Source organism: Malaclemys terrapin, chromosome 1 (genome assembly GCF_027887155.1).
Source record: "Malaclemys terrapin pileata isolate rMalTer1 chromosome 1, rMalTer1.hap1, whole genome shotgun sequence".
In the NCBI taxonomy this organism is placed as follows: domain Eukaryota; kingdom Metazoa; phylum Chordata; order Testudines; family Emydidae; genus Malaclemys; species Malaclemys terrapin.
In genome coordinates, this window is record NC_071505.1 from 32,981,127 (window position 1) to 33,002,643 (window position 21,517).

General features: G+C 40.5%; 1 protein-coding gene across 9 annotated transcripts in view; it reads left to right on the forward strand.

Annotated features, from left to right (window-relative positions):
* Positions 1-2,492: 2,492 nt before the first annotated feature.
* TAFA5 (TAFA chemokine like family member 5) overlaps positions 2,493-21,517 on the forward strand; it is a 675,055-nt gene continuing 656,030 nt past the window's right edge. For 5 of the 9 annotated variants that reach the window (XR_008444071.1, XR_008444068.1, XR_008444069.1 and 2 more), the window contains exon 1: positions 2,498-3,644. Coding sequence is in view for 2 of the 9 variants with exons in the window: in XM_054020533.1 (XP_053876508.1) it covers positions 3,533-3,644 (112 nt within the window). In the remaining 7 variants the exon portion in view is untranslated. Of the gene's footprint in view, positions 3,645-21,517 lie in introns of all 9 variants that reach the window. The other 4 variants (XR_008444065.1, XR_008444066.1, XM_054020533.1 and 1 more) reach the window with 3 other exon arrangements.

Here is a 21,517-nt window from a genome sequence, read left to right on the forward strand (position 1 = left end):
CATTGTGAGATGAAGTGGCCTGGTAATGGGGTCCATAGGAGGTGGGGGGGGCTGCATAAGTTAGCCAATAGATTATGACAGAGGGGTATGTCCTAGGCCCCACCCCTCTCAGGAAACCCCTGTCCTGGAGTCAGGTGCCTAAGCCGTTCTTTCAAGAAAGGTGGATGCCTAAACCAAAATCCATCTAAAACAGTTGAGTTGGCAGCATCCCCCTCCCTTCTAACTTTTAGTATAGATTCAAGGCTAGATTCTTTAAGAGAGATGCTTTGGTTGAACAAAAATTACTAGAACATTTGCAGCAATTGCTAGGTGAAATTCTGTGGCTTGTTATATACTAGGACAGACTGGATGATATAATGGTTCCTTCTAGCCTTAAATCATATCTCTACATACACCAAACTCTCTGTGTCTGTTACAGAGTTGCTATCTTGGGGGTATTTGTGTCTGCACATGTGTTCTAATAAATTTCTCAATACTGTGTTCAAGGGTACAGGTTAATGGAGATCAGATTTCATTGCATATTCACAGGGACCTGTTTAATTTACATGTTGGTACTGGAATTACAGTAAACAGCATATCATGTGGATACATTTGTTTCCTAATAGTTATGTGAATGGAAAACTTGAAAGCCCCAATTTTTTTTAAGAAACTGATTATGCAGTAATGTTTTAAAATAGTATATTTCAATGGATGCCAAAAGAACTGTGGAATTTATACTGATTTATAAAGAAAATGTGGAATCTCGGTGATTAGGAGGGTTCACAAAGATTTATTCACTAAACACTAAATAATGAGAATTAAATGCTCCTTTTCACAATGAGGGGAAGAAACGCTTAGCCCATTCCTTTAATGGTAGATTTGCTTTATAGTCTATTCTCAAACATAACAAAAAGGACTTTAGCACTGAAAAATGAGGCAAAGGGAAATGGCATCTTGGAAGGGAAGGTTGTACATAAACTATTATAATATGACAGCTCTAGAGACATCTGTGTAGTATAACTGAGCACATAAGGTTATTGCCCTAGCACTCAAGGTGCAAAATACTGTTCAAAGAGTAGATTTCAAGTCAAGGAATCTGAATCAACCTTATTTTCATAGTGCAAATGTGTGCATGTTGTTGCTGCATGAGGCAGATCAAGCCAACAAAGTGCTTTAACTATGTTTATTTGTATGAAAATTTCCTCCGAAACCCTTTCTTGAAAATAATATACGTCCCATTTACAATGATCATTTTTTAGGTATGTTAAGTGACTGAGAAGGAAGGAAAGCAACGTCTGAAGTATACCGTGCTGTGCGTTTTCACAATATTTGCATAGCGTGAGCAGAGATCCTCTCATAGCCCTTTCCAGCCTGCCAATCCTAATTCAACACTTTCCTTGGAGTTGCACAGAGCTTGGTTACTTAATGTAGAATCTAAAACTTTGAGGATATTGTTAAGGAGACACCAAATGGAAAGCTCTGCTGCAAGGAACCTTTTAAAGTGTTTAGTTTGATCAAAAATTCTCCGGGACCCTGCATGAATCCTAAACTGGGTTCTGTTCCCATGTTGGAATGTCACCACTTGAAAGGTGACATGTTTCACTACAGCAAGAGAAATAGTCTGTAGTACCTTCAAGTAGTCTGGCTAGGGACCACAATTTGATACAGAAGGAATGTTTCCATTAACCTGCTTGTAAACTGGCCTACAAGGAAGGTCACAGGTTGCAGGATATTTACAGTGGGTGGCCAGGCCAAGAGATACCTACAGGAGAGGAATTACCAACCTTTTCTTTAGCTCCTTTAAACTGATCATCAGCTTTATTTTTTTTTAAAGTCTCTCACAAAAGAGTGGGAACAGCTGGGAAACAGTTCCCCACACTGATGTTGCTGGTGTGACTACCTGTCCTACCCATCCTGCTCAGCAGGGCAGTGAATTTTGCTAACAAGGAGAATCGGTGTTAGGAAAAGGAAAAAAAAAAAGAAAGAAAAAGAAACAAAACGCGCTGCGGAAAAGCTCTCGGCAAGCCTCTCAAGGAGAGGGACAAGTTTGCCTTGGAGGCGCGCTGCTCTGCACCAATCAGCAGGTGGGGGCGAGGGCAGATCCCTCCCGGCTGTGAACCAGTGAAGACAACCCGGCTTTGCTCTGAGATGGGCAGGCAGGAGCCCGCGCTGCTGCCATAGAGCCGGAGGGAGGTGTGACCTCTCCCCGTTAGCTCCTGTCCGCTCGCTCCCCGCCGGCTGCTGCGCACCTGCTGCTCTAGATGCAGCCCAGCTCAGGCGTCCTCTAGCGGGAAGCGGCCGCCCTGGAGCCTGGCTTCCGTGAGACCCTCCCACCCGCAAAGGGTTAAACGCTTCCGACGTGGTTTCGGTGTCAAAACGAGCGCGGAGCTGAGGAGGGAAAGCCGGGAAGCGGGGACCCGCAAGAAGCTGCGGTGCCAGGCAGCCAGCGAGAGGCGCACAAGGAGCCGGCATGGGCCAGCGGGGGGAAAGCGCCCTGCGCGCCCAAGCGCTGTGACGGCCGCCTGGCGTGGCGCGCCCAGGCTGGGCTTGGCCGGGGCAGCTCCGGAGCGCCCTTCACCTGTGGGCGTGACCTGCTTCCCCCTCCCTCCTTTTATTGCCAGGGCCGCCGCCGCGGCTGCAGCAGCAGAGGCGCCAAGGGGTTGAGAGCAGAGCCGGTGGAAGCGGCTGCGGGGAGCTGCTGCTGTGGCGGCGGCGGCGGCCTCAGCGCCTCTGTGTAAAGTGTCCCGTGAGCCAGGGATTCTTGTTGCCCCTTCTCCATCCAAGCCCCGAGGAGCCGGCAGGAGGGGAGATCTGGCTCGGCTAGCTGCTCCTGCTCCGGGGCTCCCGGGCCGGCGTGTCTGCCTGGCTCTGTCGCCGTCCCCAGCTGTTGGCAGGCGTAGCTCCCGCCGGGCTCCCTCCAACCCCACCCCACGGCGGCATTTGGAGCGGATCTGCTTGAGTTCCCGGCCTCTGTGGAGTTACCGGCAGTCACCTTGCCAGCCTGGGGCGGCCGCTGAATCGGCCCGCACCCCGTGCGCTGCCTGCGCCCCAATGCTGGATTGGACTGTGAAGTGGTTGCAGCTGGGCAGGGGGTTACCCTAAAACTGCCTTTGGGCTGGAGAGTGGGGAGGTTTCCATCCGAGTCTCCTCGTGACTGTAACTGATTTGATTTAAGAAAATTCAGGGGGTGGTTTGTTTGTTTTTTCGCGGGGAGGGGGCGGAAACTAGCAAAGCAACAAAAAACTTGCTGACATAAAAAGCCTAATTTGTGGCTCAGTAGCACCAGGCATCTTAAGCCCAGCAACATCTAAAACGCTAGTGAATCGCTGCAGGTGGAAACCCATCAACCCCCCCCTGCACAGAGGTTTTTCTGTGCTTTAGAAATATTTTGCTTTCTCGCTGAAAGATGCTTCCTGCAGGCTTGCAGATGCTCAACCCTTGGGTCTTGTGAAGATGTTTTTCTTTGGGATTACACGTGGAGAAAGGCGATCCGTCAAGGGGAGAACTGGCTGGTGAAACTAACTGACATTCTTGCTCCGGGGAAGTGGCTTCAATGGCTCCATCTCCCAGGACAAGCAGTAGAAAAGATGCCAACGCCTTGCCAAGCATGTCCTCAACTTTCTGGGCAATCATGATCCTGGCTAGTCTTCTAATCGCCTACTGCAGTAAGTACATTTGTTATGATGCTTCTACTGGACACAAATCCACACCCTTTCCAGCCGAGGTAACGCATATCTTCAAGGCCAAGGTTTCAAACCAACACACATAGTCTATGCTCTAGATTCTCTCTCTCTTCCCCTCCCTGCCAATTAAAAAGCAGATAAGACCCGACGCTTTAATATTACTATTACAGAAGAACACTTGAGATACTGGTAGATTGTAGTTGTGGTGTTTCAAACATGGATACAGTATTTCTCTTTGATTTTAAGAACAAATTTGAGATTTACTAAACTTAATCCAATTGAATATTCCATAGTGATTAGTTCCAATGTTTATTAAATGTAATCAACTTTGAGTAGGAGTGCTACCCCCTCCCCCCTCCAGTCATTCACTCACACACTTCATGAACAAGAGTTATTTTGCTCTGGTTGATTTTTCTTAGGGAGAGCACATACTTAGTCTATGACAGATGTCTTAATATTGCCAGGATCATATGTGATTCTCTGACTGTGAAATTGCATTGGAACAAACCCCAGAATTTCCTTAGCACTACCTCAGCAGTATTCTAAAGCCACATCAGGAGTTATCAGCTGTTTGATAGATAATCAGTTGATGATTGTATATTAGTTTCTTGCAGGGTTGATATTCTCAGATTAAAGTACTGAAGGGCAGAAATGTAATTGCACAGATTTTAGGGGTATACAGTGTTGGTAGGAATGGATACCCTAAGTATTACAATTTTTTTAAAAAATGTACTTTATTTTTGGCTGAAAAATCAGATATTAACACTGATAATGCCAGTCAGTATTATTGCTCCCAGTAAGTTTAGTTCTCAAACAGTTATGTAATATAGGTATAGTTTGACCATCTTCTTGCAAAAAGACAAAATTGTCCACCGTACTAGACTGAGCATTCAACAACAAAAGTAAAAAAAAATATAAAATAGTTTGTGTTTATAATAAACCATATCAATATTGGGACAAGTTCGTATACAACTTTAACTGTCAAAAATGAATTTTAACCCATGCTGTATTCTCCATATATTGGTCACTTGACTTGGCTGGGATCTGTAATTTATGTGACATGAATATTCCTTTCATAAATGTAAAGTAGACATTCTGCAGAAAGCTTGTCATGATGAGCTGTAGTGGTGGTAGGCGATGATGGAAAAGAAATGGATTCTGGTTTTAAAGCGTGTGCCTAAGGCATTTCCTAACCCCTCCATTCTATTCTCTCAAAGCCTTATCAAATTTACCATCCCTCCGCATTCTCTGAAATGAGATTGCAACTAGCCATGAGAACTTTTCCTTCACTGCTTTACATGTTATAGTGGCTCATGACACTGACAGTCTTCATTCACTGCTTTGTGTGACAGAGGCTCATGATGCTTTCTAAAAGATAATTCCAGTTTAATGTAGAATGATTTTGTAAGCATTTATTTTAATTTAATACATTCTGAATTAAATAGGTCATTAAAATAATGTAAAATATGCTTCCCTTTTAATCAGTTCTGTTTTGTACATGATGTAGTATTCAGTTTGCTCATAAACACTGAGGATATCCTAAACAACTTATTAAGATTTAACAGAATTTAGTGCATTGGGAGATAAGTGTTCTACTAATCAATAAATGCATATTAGAGGGTGATTAGCTAAAGTGCAATGAGGATTAAGCTGTATCTTATTTTATTAAATCTGTATTAACTTCTATACAAATGTTCTCCAGAAAGTGCATATCTCCAGAGTCACAGGTTTCCTAGATGAAAATGACAAGAATTCTCCTCTGAATATACCTTCGATAGTCACATTCCAGTAATGGGTTAACTGTAAATCCCAACAACTATCAGAAGGAGTTTTAAAATTATATTTATATATATATAAAATAAATTAGTGTTTAAAGATGAGAGAGTTGGTATTGTTCTGTGAAAGGGGAGGATTTTTTGCCTTCAATTCTATTGTTATTTATTGTTCAGTATATTTTTAGCATTGCTTATGGGTGCTGAACAATTAAATGTTAACTGGTATATGCAGACAATATCTTGGTGTGTTCAAATGAACAACCACTAATTTATTTTGCCAGCAAATTTTATACTAGATGGTGTTGATCAAACATACCATATTCTTTGTACCATATAGTGCTGAATAAACACCAGGCAGCCTAAAACATGTAGTGTCGTGTCACTTCACCATTTATGTGGAGTTTCACTGATTTAATGACTGAAGGTGAAATTCCAAATGTTAATGAAGTATCATTTACATACTATCTGAGTGCTGTAGTACTTGAAGAATTGTTAATAACATTCCTTCCCTGAAGGAAAGGGTGAAGATGTCTAAAAATCTTAGGAAGAAGAGTACAGATACTAGCTCATAGTTTATAGTATTACACCAAATCTCTTCAGATTCATATAGGTCTAGTCATCCATTCATCATATGATGTATTGTTTGTTAAAGGGGAGAGTCTTTTTGCTTTCTTTAAAGAGAAATAAGAGACTTGAATTGCTTTTATCAAAATGTTTTAAAAATACTCACCAAAACATAACCGATTGGCCAACATTTTCACACACTTATGGCTTCAAGTAATGGAAATTACACTAAGACTTCAGATCTCTCTCTCTCTCCCCGACACACAGACAGACACACACACAGCTTTGCTAAATATGAAGTAGTAAATGTTATACTCATTAAAACAATAAAAAATATCCAGTAAGGATTTATATCCCTAACTGTATCCTTTTTATATAACTGTGAAACCCTGGAGCTGTGGTTCCAGTGAAGACAGAACTTTTATAGTATTGTAAAAGCAAATGAAAAATGCAAATTAAACTGTTCTGTCTGTATTGCTCATTTGCTTTATCAGTCTGTTCGTGCTGACAGCGTATTCACAATGCAGTTGTATGACGGCTGCTTGTTTCCCTTCCCTATTACTTTAGATTTTTATTATTAGGAATATGTTTCTGTTGTGCAGGACAGCTGTTAGTAAGAGCAACTGATGTTACACTTTGAATTGAATTTAGCACATTTTTGGAAACTTAGAGAGCTTTCAGGAGATGCATGTACAGTCAACAAGATTTTTATTTATTCTTTATTTTCTGAAGCACTATTATTTTCTCTTTGTAGTGGTAAAGATGGTAACCTGGCCATTTTTCTTTCCTAAATGTGTAGATTATATTTAGGGATAGTGGCTCCATCCTATGGTTGAAGACAGACCTGCACTGTACCAATTAGGTTAGTTGCTATAGTGATAAAGTCTTGTAATTCTTTCATCCTGAGGAAAATATTCTGAATTATGATTGTAGGCCCTTAATGGGGGGAAGAAGTGAGACAAATATGAGATGGTTAAAAAGTAGACTGTCTAAGACTGTATGATAACGATTACCAAGGAGCTTACTTGTTTACAAGAAATAAAGTAAATATAAAGAAAACTGGAATATCACTGTCCTCCCTGCTGCTGAGCACCCTCAATTACCATTGAAGGGATCAGAGTTGGTAGCGCTCTCAAACCCTAATTTTACAAACTTAATTAATGATCAGTAACAGACTGGAGAGAACTACTTGCCCCAACTTTGTTTTGTGAAGGTGTATTGAAAGCAGTCAGTAAAAATGTACCGATAGGTGTTAGAAGGCTGGATCTCCTTTTTCCTGTGTGTAAAGTAAAACCATTCATCTGAATTTCCTATGACTTTAAAACAGAATGCCACCTTAGAAATGCAGGAGGCATATTCTTGACCACCATAGCACGAATTCTGTATGGATTTACTTCAACTCACTTCATTGTAAATATTAAGTTATTTGTTTGGTATGATTCTTATACTTAAATAATAGCTGTTGAAACAAAGTGCACTTCAGCATTAGCTATGTTGTTGCAGTTAATACTCTTTGACTTCCCCTGTTCAGTAATATTATGTAAGCAAAAGGATAATAGCAGCGTATCCCTTTTTAGGTGTTTTTTTTTTTCCCTTTTCTTTCTTGAAGTAATATTCTGAAGTGCATTAGATATGGATTTTTAAAAAAGCACTACCAAAATTGAGTTCTATTGTGAAAGTTCACCTTTCTAGTTTATATAGCATGGTTTGAAGAGGTATCATAAGCCAGACTTCATATCACTGACTCGTAACACAAAATCCTGTGGTCATGTAAGTTTACTGTAACTGCATAATCCTTTTGTGTTTGAAATAAATTGAAACATTTCTTCTGACTCATTATTTTTCCTTTGTTGAATTCAATATAAAAAAAATAGTGATAGAATAGTTAGAGGTTAGGCATACATTAAGGGCCTGATCCTGAAGCCCCTCCATTTCAGTCAATGGAAGTTTTATGTGCAGCAGCACTGAAGGATCAGACCTTTAATTTTTTCCTTGGTTTTTTTTTTTTAGTTATGTTTTGAATAACATTACATATGTAGACGACATAAACAATTTCAATAACTGCACAAAACAACTTTTAGCGCTAAAGTTAAAGCAGGAGAGTTTCAGATATATTGCCAAATACCAACTATTTTAAAAGGGGAAAAAAATACATTAATGCTCATGAAAGGTGCCAGATTGACCTCACCTGAAACTCAAGTCCTCTGTTTATGCACAGAATAGACACTGCCACCATCCATCCAATATGAGTTTCTTGCTATCCTGTCAATCCTGTTCTGGAGGTATCCTCTTTCTAGGGGGGAGAGGGCAGTATGGCTTTTAGGCCTAGCCATTCGTTGGCATGTCTTCTGAAACTGCCAGCAAAGATACCAATTAGTTCTAACTGAACAACTCCACTAAGCAGTGGACTGAAACTACCAACTCATTTCACGCAGGCCACTGAACAATTGTCAGATGAGAGAGGTCACCTCTGACCTACGTCAAACATAAACAAGTGACCTGTGAATGTAGGGCTTCCATCTCACATTACCAAACCCTTGTCATCCAGTTCTGTTTTCATCTAATAAAATCAGATTGATTCCACAAAAGGAAAAAAAAAAAATCTGTAAAATCATTGTTTACTATAAGCATTACTGTGTTTGTGTTTCTTTCCCAAACGCTGAATTTTGAATAAATGCAAAATGTAGATCAACTTGCATTACTCAACCTGCTCTCTGTCATGTTTATGTATAGAAATGAGAAATTATTATGATGATTTTGTGACATTAAAACATGAAAAGCAAAACATTAAAATTTCCATCTCTTTATATGGCATCCCAGCTGCTCCTTTTTAAGAGGGTACTTTTTAAAAAATGGTACTTTAAAGTTAATGACCTCTACAAAATACCACCTGTCAGCCAGAGCACCAAAATTGACACTGAGAATGTCATATGACCAATTATCTGGAGAAAGAACAAGGTGATCTGTTACATGGATTTTATTGGAGGGTACTAGCATCAGACTCTTCTGCAATCAGGATCTGCAAATGTATATTTTTTGTTTCCTTTTTTCGGTGTGTGTGTTTTTTGTTTTTTTGGTTTTTTTTTGTTTTTTTTTTTTTTGGTCTCGTGACCATTTAAATGTCTCCAAATGACTTTAAACATAACTTGAATTCTGTTATTTAGAACTTCTGTTGGATGGCTGACGTTGGCTTCGTAGGAAAGCAATCCATTAAAAGGGGTATAAAGGTCTTCTGCTGACCTGCTCCTATTATCCATTGCTTGCCTACTGTAGCCAATCACACTTTAGAGCAGTAATTTTCAAACTGTGGGTTGCGACCCAGTACTGGGTCGCGGCAGCTCCGGTCAGCACCACTGACCAGGCCATTAAAAGTCCCATTGAGGGAGCTGCCTGGCTAAGGCAGGCTAGTCCCTACCTGTTCTGACACCGCACTGTGCCCCAGAAGCGGCTAACAGCAGGTGCAGCTCCTAGTCGGGGGGGGACACGTGCGTGGCCCCCACTGCCCCAAGCACCGGCTCCCAGCCAATGGGAGTTGGGGGGGGGGTGCCTGTGGGCAAGAGCCGTGTGGAGCTGCTTGCGCCTCCACCTAGGAGCCAGACCTGCTGCTGGCCGCTTCTGGGGAGCAGCGTGGTCTGCAGCGCCAGGACAGGCGGGAAGCCTGCCTCTGCATCCTGGCTGCACCGCTGATCAGGAGCCACCGGAGGTAAACCCTTGCCACAGCCATGAGCTCTCCCTCAAACCCAGAACCCCTTCCTGCACCCCAAACCCCTCATCCTTGGCCCCACCCGAGAGCCTGCAACCCCAGCCCAGAGCCCTGACCCCCTCCCACACCTCAACCCCCTATCCCAGCCCAGAGCCCCCTCCCATGCCCTGAACCCCTCATTCCTGGCCCCACCCCACAGCCCTCACCCCCCCCCACTGCAACAGTCTGCCCCAGGCCTGAGTCCTCCCACATCCCAAACCCCTCATCCCCAGCTCTGTTGGGTCATGGGCATCAACAATTTTCTTCAGCTGGGTCATCAGAAAAAAAATTTGAAAACTACTGATTTAGAGCCACCAGAATTAAGCAGGAACTAGAATTGGCCCCAGGACTGAAGAGGTGGCAACACGTAAGGTATTTCACAGCCAGACAAAAGGATTTCCCCCCTTGTATTAGGCACTCAGGATCAGACCTTTTCCAACTATTTGTCAAATTCAACAGGAATTCTTCTCTTAGATCACTAACTCATTTTGTAAAGGATTATTGTGAAGGTTGGGGGAGACCTAAAACTCACAAACCTTGACAGTTGTTTAATAATAAAGGATTTTCTGCTCAGTATGAGACTAAAAGTCAGTCATACCTGACTTTAGAATTACATATAAGAGAAACAAATACACACGATACCTATCTATCTCATGGTCTCATATAGCCACATTATCATAGAATCTGACAGATCACAATCTTTATCTTCACAAACGCCCCTGTGAGGTAGAGAAGTAGTATCTCCATTTTACATATGGAGAATTAAGGCACAGTGAGGCTAAGTGACTTGCCCAATGTCTTGCAGGAAGTCTGTGGCATAGCATAAACTTGAACCCAGTCTCCCAAGTCTCAGGCTAGTGCCTTAATCATTGGACCGTCCTTCCTCTCAGTGCTGAAGTAAGTTCTTCAACAATAATGTGTGTCAGTTGATCCACTGTGTGTAACAGCTTTCAGTTCCTGGACTTGGAGTGCCTAAGAGTATCCTGTCTGTAGAACTGCTCCATTAACTGCTACTGCCTGAGTTTCATGAGCTGAAGACATGGAGTGAAGCTTTTCTTTCCAGTCAGGCATATTACTGATGTCTGTGCTAAGGCGTAGTTTCTCGAAATGACTGAAGGACAGTGATGCTTCTTTTGATCATCTACATATGTGTGTGAAATTTGTTGTTGGATGACACAGTAACTAGTGCTGTGTGTGTATTAAAAATTGTTTAATCAGATTTTTAGGGTTTTGTTTTTTTTCAAGTGGGTCAGGTTCACGCTTAAAGCAACTCATTCTGTTTTCCAGCATCACGGGGAGCTATATATTTTTCTCTGTGCTGTGACTGCTTTCATATATGCATTTATTTGAATAGATAGAAATACAATAATGAAGGCAAGAGGACATTTCTACACCTCTTTCAAACTTCTTTCCAATTTTCAAACCTAGTGAATAGAGACGAGCTTGCAGTAGCATCTTCACTGTTTGTTAATTTCTCCATCTTTCAGAGCACAAATTGTATTTGCCAATGGTAATAAAATCAGCTGATGGGGAAGTGGGACCAGTTCATGCAAATCTGGTGACTCCTGCAAAGTTGTTCCATTAGATGACCTTTCTGCAAGACCCAAAAATCACTGTGGGAACTTCTCTGTTTCACCAGCCAGTCCATGCACTGATTATAGAAGCTGAAGAGGTTCTGGAGAATGTAGTGGGGGACAGCAGGAATATAGCCATCATTCATTCATGTACTTATATAGGTAGTTAAGGGTGTTGGGGGGCCAGAGGGAATGAATGGATGCTAAATAGGAGGGGGAGGGAAAATCAGTGATGCACTCCAGCCAGTGTGAGAAAGGGGAGGCCCTTGAGCTGCCATCTCTTCTTAACCCTGTGGGCTCAATTTAGTATCACCAAAGAGCTGAAACTACAAGACTTGTATTACACACCAGGCAGCACTAGAGCATGATCAGGAAATACCTTGGTAGCACTTAAACCTGGCCAGCGTGTGGTGAGTCCCCTATTGTCCAAGGACCCCATGTACTACAAATTTGATGGCATAATCTCAATTGGCCTGGGGGAAATCAAACTTTAAAAACAAAAATTTCCCTTAAGTGGACCTCTTTATATCATGGAACCTCTGGCTTGTCTCCTTTTTCCAGAAGCCTATTAGAGTCTTTGCTGTTGCCAATCTAATTAGCAGAGAAAGCATTTGGATACTCTGGGTGATGCTCAGAAGTACAAAACCTGTGAACAGATATAGGTGGTATTGACCAAGAGACTAGGAGTCCTGGTCAATTTCTTTCTTTCCTTTTCTTTTATTATATTGCTGAATTCAAAAGAGATGGTTAGATCAAATTTTCAAGCTTAGGTTCATGTCACCAAATTCTACAATTATTTGTAAAGCTTTTCTGGCTGAGAGGGTTATTCCAAAGGTTTCATGATATATCTTTTAATAAATGGATTTGGAAGAAGTAATGACTGTCTATTGTTCAATACACCGCTTTTTATGCACTATTTTGCTTTTTAAAAATGGGAAACTGTATAGTCTATCTAGTGAAATGTGGATTTAATGCTATTGTGCATAAAATATAAATAAAATATTTTAGCTAATAGTGTAGTAGTGCAATGTATTTCTCTTGGCTGTTTTTTTCTAATTTGCATTGCCTATCTTGACAGGTACTCCCAATGGGCCCAGTACTGCAATTGGATATGTGAAAGTGAAGTCTTGTGTCCATGTGGAAATTCATTCATTTTAACAGAGCTCTGCTTGGGCACAAAGCTTCCACCCTGGCTTCAACTACAGGATTGGATCTATGTTAGAAAAGACTTGATTCTGTTATCCGTGGTTGATATGGAAACTATACATAGATAAGAGCACAATATTGGCTTGCGCAGATCCCTAAATTCACCTTAATTAAGAGAAGGTTACTCCTCCACAGCATCATTATCAAATGCTTTCTACATGCATTATGTGCTTTCCAGAGAGGATTAAACCAAATGCCCACATCAAAACACCCAAGAAATTTTTCAATATGTACTCTGTGGTTTGGGTCCACCTGTTATTTTCATATGTCTGGCATATGGTTACATTGACTAGATGAACTATGTGAAGGGGGAGGATGGAAATCTAGTTTCATAAACTAATAAAGTAATATCAATTTAAAGAAACCAACATTATTTTTTCAAACTTGCAAAGATGTAGAATTGACAGATCTGAAATTAACAATATTTCACTTGATTTGTAAATTCTGTAGCCACTTCATGAAACTAGTGAGGTCATGCTGAGCTGAACTCTGAGTTCAACCTGCAACCACTAACTGGAACATTATATTATACAATAGATAATTTTTGTTAATCACATTTGGTTTTTTTTTAATGGCTTTAACCCCTTTTCTTCAATGCTATCTGTCAATAACTTTAAATGGCAGAGTGTAGGAATTACTGGGCAAGGTAAATGGTCAAGTTGCATGAGGTTCAGGATTGGTGCTAAGTGACTTACTACTATTCAGCATCACCAGGCTAGTAAACATCAGTTACTATTTTTTATAAATGCAGATGTGACTGTCTGTTCTTCCTGGCCCTTTCGTTAATCTTACTTCCAGCAGAAATCAGTAAATATATGTTTAACAGATATGAGAGATCACTTGGTGCTGATAGATCACTTGGTGCATTCTCTAGTGCTACTAAAGTGACAGGTTGCTCTTCTAAAAACAAAATATTCTTTGTATTGAGTTAGAGCTTGAACAGCCACTTTTCCTTTGCTACCGTTGATAGAAGTGTGACTTTGCTGAATTTCTTAAAGGCATTATATTATCTTTTCATTCATTACTAGCTTTTGTCTGTAATACCAAGTGGCTTTACCCACTGTAGTTGCAAAAATCTATAACTGAAATTAACCAATGCAGCATGCAGAGTTAATCTTGACAAAGATTATTTTGTTGTAAAGACAGTTCGTAGTGTTCCAGTACTTTTCCAACATACACAGATTAATTTAAGGCTGTACTAAAGTAAAAAATGCTTCATTGAAAATTTATTTTGGGAAAGAAATGGCTTTTTTATGTGTGCATTCAGTAAAAAAGTTAAAGGTTCCAGAAACTCAGTTCTCCCCCTGATTTTTGTTTAGAATGATTTGACCATATCTTCTTGCTAGTCTTGTAAGCTAGTTACAAAGCTAACACCTCTAACAATGTCATAGAATAACACACTATAAGCCTAAATCTTGTGTAATCACTTAATTCTGTGCTAATCTGGTAGCATTTTACACCAACTTCTAACAATCTAAAACTACTACACAAAGTGCAAGGCAGTGGAGAACTGGACCCAAACTGTTTACTGCGGTTACTTCAGTTTCAAATTTTTCTTCTTCTTATGTGTTCTTTAGTTAATGCTCATCCAGTAAAGCTGATAACAGTTTTTGTCTGGTGTTGGTCTGTTTAATAGAACTGTAGATGACTGTTCAGAAGATTTTTCTGAATGTGAATTTGGAGTAGTTTCAGTACAGCGTTTTGGTAAATACATTTGTTTTCCACTTTCAGTCCTCCACCCATAATAAAAATTATATTCCTGGAATATAATTTCTGACCGAACAAAACTGGACACCCTTGCCCTGTCCCTTCTACGAGGCCTCGCCCCATTCACTCCATCCCTCTTCCTTCCATTACTCGCTCTCCCCCACCCTCAATCATTCACTTATTTTCACAGGGCTGGGGAGGGTCCCTTTTTGACCGGTTGTTTGGTTAAAAACTGGACACCTGGCAACCGCATGCCCCTTTTGCATCAATACTTCCCTTTTTCTTACCCTTCCCTGTCCACCCCCAGCTCCTCATTCTAAAGGGGAATGAAAGTTATAACACACAGAGAATTATCGGAACTAATTTTAAAACAAATTTTCTCTTGCCTTCTCTGTACGACTGGATGTTTTGACCGTAATTTATTTCTCTTGTGAGTTGATTTTCAGCTCAGGCATCCAAAGATGATCAGTAACCCTTATAGTTATTTGGCTGTTTGTCATCAACTCCAGCAGGAGGAACCACACCCACCCACACCCCGACATCCACCCCCTACCTTGAACCCACACCTGGCAGGTAAGAAGAAATGTGCACACACACTATCTTGAGCCTAGGCCTGGCAGGTAAGAAGAAACATACGCTCAGACACCCTACCTTGAGCCCACGCCTGGCAGGTATGAAGAAAGGACTTGCACATAGTTTTAAAAATACAATCCAGTTTTTCCACAACAGGATCTTAAATAGCTTTGTATTTTATTTTCAAGCCTTCAGTTTAGCCTTTAAGTGATCTCATATAAAATAAAATGATTAACACTCACCTTCTGAACCATTCATCTGATGGTGCTCAGATATATAAGAATGCTTAAGACTAACACTGTAAGTCAAGATGCAAAACAGGCACTTTAGTGGCAAGTGTTATTGTTGCTCAACAATATGAGATTCTTGACAAACTTGTCAAGACATGTCAAACCATTACAGCAAATATATATTGATAGGAGACTGTTCTTGGCATAAATGTTGATCAACTGACAGCAAACATTTTGCAATTGACTTTCAGTCTGAAGCTTCTTATACTACTTTTTGTTTCTTAATGGCAAGTCTCCAGTTGCCTCACCACTGTTTTCACCATGCATAATCACTACATAGATGTTACTTTTCCCCAAAAAGGGGTGGGGGGACAAGGTGAGTTTTAGAACAGTGGTCCTCATGGTTATCTCTTTCCTTTCCCCCATGAGATCTCTTCTGGAGAAAACAAGAACATTACATAGTGCCACAGAATCTCACACTTCTACCAGACAGTCTGTCTTTGTATTCCATCTTCACTGAAGTTAAGTTACTTTGTGTAATCAATGGGTAACTTGGAGAGAGGCAGGGTGAAAGTGCTTTACTAGATATAGTATTACAGAAAGCACTTGTGGAGAAAAAGGGGTTGGAAACATCTACCTTACTTGTTCTGATATTCAGGAGTTGAATTTCTCTCGGGAAATTTGAAGTATTCTATAAATGCTGCTGCTCTCACAATCCTTTTGCTTAGAGATACTTCGCTGTCTTCCTACCCCCATTCCTTTATCTGTATATTCTCCAAAGCTTTGGGTCTACAAAGATGATAGTGATACACTACATCCAATGTATTCTTAGGTCTTTTTTTATCTTTTTCTGTGATGGCTCTCCTTATTAGTGATTGCTTATTTGTGGATGTTTTACTCCCAACAGCTGCCTAGTCACATTTGGTTGTGCTACCTATACAGTCAGTCCCCCCATGTGTTAATCTTGTCTGAATGTTATTCTGTAATTTTATTAATTTTTAGAATATAATACTTAATATGCTTTTTAAAATATGTATAATATTATATGGACTTCTCTTCCTGTGCTTTTAGGCAAGTATAAAGTGCTCTTGTGATCTGTAAAATTGCTATCAAGTATTGTGAACTTCAATAGAGCAATTCAGGTATTGCTATTTTTATAATTACAGTAACTACTTTTCAAGTATTGTGGAAAAAATTATAGGGATTAGCTTGAAAACTCTGAGTCAGTGGCATTTCAAAAGCAACTCTTACGATATGGCTAAATACTTGGCTTTTTTCATTTTCAATAGATCATAATTATGTACAAAATTTGATAGGAATACATGTAACCAAGTGTAAAGTATAGAGTTTTATGAAACTAAACAAAAGGGGCTAAAAGTATATTAAATGTAAGTAAGATTAAGAACCATCATTTAATGTCTTTTCATAAAAGGCTGTCTTTACCAAAAAAAAAAAAATACAGGCTTTGGAATCTTTAATTGAACAGAGCCAAAGTAATATGTTCTAGTCTTTTGGTGATTAATGATAGACTTATCACTCTGTCATTCTCAGACTTTAGCAGTGAGACTTTCCATTTTGACAGAAACCATAAGGAATGTTAAAGAAAAACAGAATTTTCATATCAGAACAAAATGTTTCATCCATCAGCTTTTTAAAACAGCACTCTGAGTAAAAACAGTGAAAGGTACTCAACTACTTGTAATAATTGAAGTCCATTTTGTTACCTAGTGCTGCTTGTAAAAAATTATGCAACTGGGACAGACTCCCAATAATAATAAAGTGGGTCAAATTTTTACAGTTTTTTTCTTTGGTGTGTGTTTTCTTGGCTAAGGTCAAGTGACTTGGTCCTGCTCTGTTTCTGCCACTCTTTAAAAGTACTTTGTTATTGTCTCTGGCAAGCAGAGCTGCATAGAACATGTTTGTTTACTAGTGATTTCCACGACAAATGTGGTTGGCATATATGTGGAGAGAGGGGACTTCTCCCCATCCCTTATGTCCCAGTCTCAAATTGAGAACTGAGAGTCAGACTGAGCTGTCTTGTCTTCCTTCTTGTGCATCAGTAATAAAGAATTTTGCAGACCAAATTCTGCCCTGCTGTGTCTGTGCAAATGTGTCACGCGAAGGGTTTGCATGGCTGCATGGAACTCAGTAAACCATTCAGTTGATAATGCACATAGAACAGAATCCAGCTTCCTCTCCCATAGCTAGCAGGATTTAAAATCAGTAAAAACATGTTAAAGCAGTAGATAGGACTCTTAGTGGACACTTGAAGTAGAGCTATTTGGAATAGACTGGTGCTTTAAATTGCCAAGTTTATCATTGCTCTATTAAGGAGGGAATATCTCTGAAATACACTTTCTGTCCTTTTTTATATTCCTGTCCTGTTTTCTGACTTTTCCTCTGACTTTCTCTTCCTTCTCTGGAGGATTCTTTTTTAGCTTTACTCTTATCTCCTGTTCACATTCTCAACCCAGGGTTCCCTTGACTGCCATTCTCTCTCCCTGTTTCTAACTTCAGGTGCAAGGCAATGGTAATGCCCATAGTGCTTCCTTCAGGGACAATGCACATTGTTGTTGCATATTTACAGCTTTATTCTCAGAATATAGGATTGTACCCTGCAATAAAATGATTACCAGAATATTGTTTCCTTTCTTAAATTCACAGATTTGTTTTGTTCAAGGGCTGAGATGCTGCTCTAGTTTTTGGCTTTGTAGGTGGAAGGGGGAATCATGAAAACACTTACATTTTAGAAAAGCATCCGCATAACTGGTGTGATCTTTTTGCATGTCAGTTGACATGGTGGCGGGAATCGGAAGGTGGGTTAAATTTTGAATTTACCAAACTTCACAGTAGCCCTTAACTTTAAGAAATTGGCAAACACCTCTTTAAATAATGTGTAGCTATCTGTGTGACAAATTGCCAGAGGAGAAAATCCTACATATTGACAGTAAATCTTCATTCTTGGGGATGTCAGGGGAATCTAAGTCAAACCAACTGGCATTTGGACTTGAGTGTGTCAGTGAATGACCATGTACTGGTTATTAATTTCCTCTATATGGAAATGCTGTGTTTTCCTTTGTATGTAATCAAATCCAGAATACCCCACTTTGTCATCAGCACTGCCTGCTCAGATTCACTTTTGCTTCCATGGAAACTGATGTACAGTTTTTTAAAATGCTACTTTGTGTGTGTGTGAGAGGGGGTTTATGGGGTTGATAAACTTTTTTTTTTTTTTTAAAAGGTAACATTTTCTCTTCTGTGATCCTCTTCATTGTTGTATCTGGCCACCTCCTTAATCTTTAGAAGTGGGATAATATTAATTTTGTCCCTCCCTTTCCCGGCTGTAGGAGAAATAGCTTAATGACTTTTTATAAGATTTTTGGAATGTGTCTGGAGAGAAATTATTGTGAGAAAGCTAAGAAAAGAGTTCAGCCCTTGTTTTGAAAGCTGTGTGTTTGGTGGCCATTCTTATCTCCTCTGGGGTGTGTCTCTGTCTCTCTCCTTCCCTCCTCCCACCCCCACCAAGAAGTGGATAATCCAGGGGCAATGTGTGGGTGAAACTGAGAACTCCCACTTGTTGCTCTCTGGAGACAGCCTACAGCCAAAACTGACTTATGCTGTGTGACAAAGTTCCTCCTCTATCTTGGTGGGTCCTGCGCTTATTGGCGGATTTTCTTGCCTCAGAGATTCACCATGTGGGTTGGGGAACAGCCCAGAGACCTTCCCCTCTGGAAGAACCCACAGTCCAGGTCAATTGGGAGGTTTGGGGGGAACCCAGGCCCACCCTCTCCTCTGGGTTCCAGCCCAGGGCCCTGTCGACTGCAGCTGTCTATAGTGCCTCCTGTAATAGCTGCATGACAGCTACAACTCCCTGGGCTACTTCCCCATGGCCTTCTCCAAACACCTTCCTTATTCTCACCACAGGACCTTCCTCGTGGTGTCGGATAACGCTTGTGCTCCTCAGTCCTCCAGCAGCACACCCTCTCAGCTCCTTGCACCTCTTGCTCCCAGCTCCTCACACTCGCACCACAAACTGAAGTGAGCTTTTAAAACCCAGGTGCCCTGATTAGCCTGCCTTAATTGATTCTAGCAGCTTCTTCTTAATTGGCTCCAGGTGTCCTAATTAGCCTGCCTGCCTTACCTGGTTCTAGCAGCTTCCTGATTACTCTAATGCAGCCCCTGCTCTGGTCACTCAGGGAACAGAAAACTACTCATCCAGTGACCAGTATATTTACCCTCTATCAGACTCCTGTACCCCACTGGTCTGGGTCTGTCACAGCTGGGTATTAAAAACCAGTTAAAGATTTTAAAATCTTTTGGTTCCTAGCATCTGTAGTATTTCACATTTGAGGAAGACGGTAGGAAAAACTTCATTGTCTGTCCAAGGATTTCTTGGAAGGCCCAGGCTAGCTAGTTCAGTTACAGCATAGACTTGCATAGCTGGAACCTGTGATAAAATATAGGTCTGTCACATCTTACACGCATTTATCATGCGCAATTTCAGCTTTACGTGGTCGGCAAAAAACAAAAAAAAAACAAAAAAAAAGAGAAAACAACCAATTTTAATACTGTACCTGTAGTGCGGACGATTCCGCCTGCCATTCAACTCAATGTAATTTTGACTATACGCGGTTTTCGCTTTATGCGCTGACCGCGGAACGTAACCCCAGCGTAAGATGAGACATACCTGTAGTTTGCTCTATAAAAATACAGTCATGGCAATAACAAATATCCTGTATTTTCTTCCACAGCAAAAGGAGATTTGCTGCTGCTAGATCTGTGAAACAACTTGTATCTAGCAATATTATTACTTGCTTTGCGTTTTAAAACCTTTATATAATTGTATTTGCTTTTGATTGCACAAAAATGGGCATAATGCTGATTTCCTAAGAAAGAACAATATCTTTGTAAGGCTTTAAATCTCCAAGATGAAGCATGATGATTTGTCTGTAAACAATTGAATAGGCTCCCTTTAACTCAATTACAGATAATGAAAGACACTTAATAGTGAAGAGAGAATACATTCAGTTTTGTTTCTGAACACTGATTTATGATCACTAATGGTGAAGCCACACGTTTGAGATTTGTGTGAGTATATGCCTCTGCAAAGATAAGACAACATCAGAATGTGAATTCTTTGCATACCCTGCCAAAATATCACATAAAGATATTGGAACAATTTTTTTTTTTTTTGTCTTTTTGACTACTACAAGCTTTAACCAATTTGGGGCAAAATACCTCCCTTAGGCAAGTATTTAGAGTTTGATGTTCCTAAGAGTTGGTCAGAGGTTCTGATTATTCTGGGATTAATCTTGGCTTCTCTTTCTTTTCTAGTGTATTTGTATTATTCAATCTTTCCCATCCATCCTGCACCCTGCCTACTTTGCAAGAGTCTCTGTTCCATCCATTTTTATATAACAGTTGACAACCAGATCTGCTGTGCAGCTTAGAATTTTGTTTGCAAGTGATAATATTTATGTTGGTAATTCCAGGGTACCGCTTTTAAAATGTGCTTCTGTTTGTCTGGCAATTTCAGTGCCATTCATGTAATCTTTTAACCAGCATTGTATATGGCAACAGTTTGGGCAATCTGTCCATATAATTTATGAATTCTGGTTGATATTGTGAAGTAATTCTTACGAAAACTGTGGTATCCTGGAAAGCCTCTATGTCTATGTGTATCTACCATGGGCTGACAAGGCTTTAAGCATGTTCCTCCCAGAACAGGTACGAGGTGGCTCATTTAGAACTCAGCAACCATCTATTCAGTGTCTTGGACAATGGGTTAGCTGGAACCAAGGGGAAACCAGTTCTTCCCAACTTCCCTCTCAGGGGCTAGGAAAGTGTGAGAGTAGAAAATCACCAGAAGAAGAACAAAGAAACCAGACCAAAGGTCCATCTAGCCCAGTGTCCTGTCTTCCGACAGTGGCCAATCCCAGGTGCCCCATAGGGAATGAACAGAACAGGCAATCATCAAGTGATCCATCCCCTGTCGCCCATTCCCAGCTTCTGGCAAACAGAGGTTAGGGACACCATCCCTGTCCATCCTGGCTAATAGCCATTGAGGGACCTATCCTCAATGAACTTATCTAGTTCTTTTTTGAACCCTGGTATAGTTTTGGCCTTCACAACATCCTCTGGCAAAGAGTTCCACAGGTTGACTGTGTGTTGTGTGAAGAAATACTTCCTTTTGTTTGTTTTAAACCTGCTGCCTATTAATTTCATTTGGTGACCCCAAATGAAACCTTGTGTTATGAGAATGAGTAAATGACACTTCCTTAATTGCTTTCTCCACACCAGTCATGATTTTATAGATCTCTATCATATCCCCCTTAGTTGTCTCGTTGTGATGTTGTTGGGACATATAAAGTAAAGGGTACATCTAACTGCATATTCCTTAGGGTGGCGTGTAGAGTACAAACACTGCACAGCCCTAGCATGGGTATAAATAGCAGTGTAGACAGTGAGGCACTGTTTAGGTGAG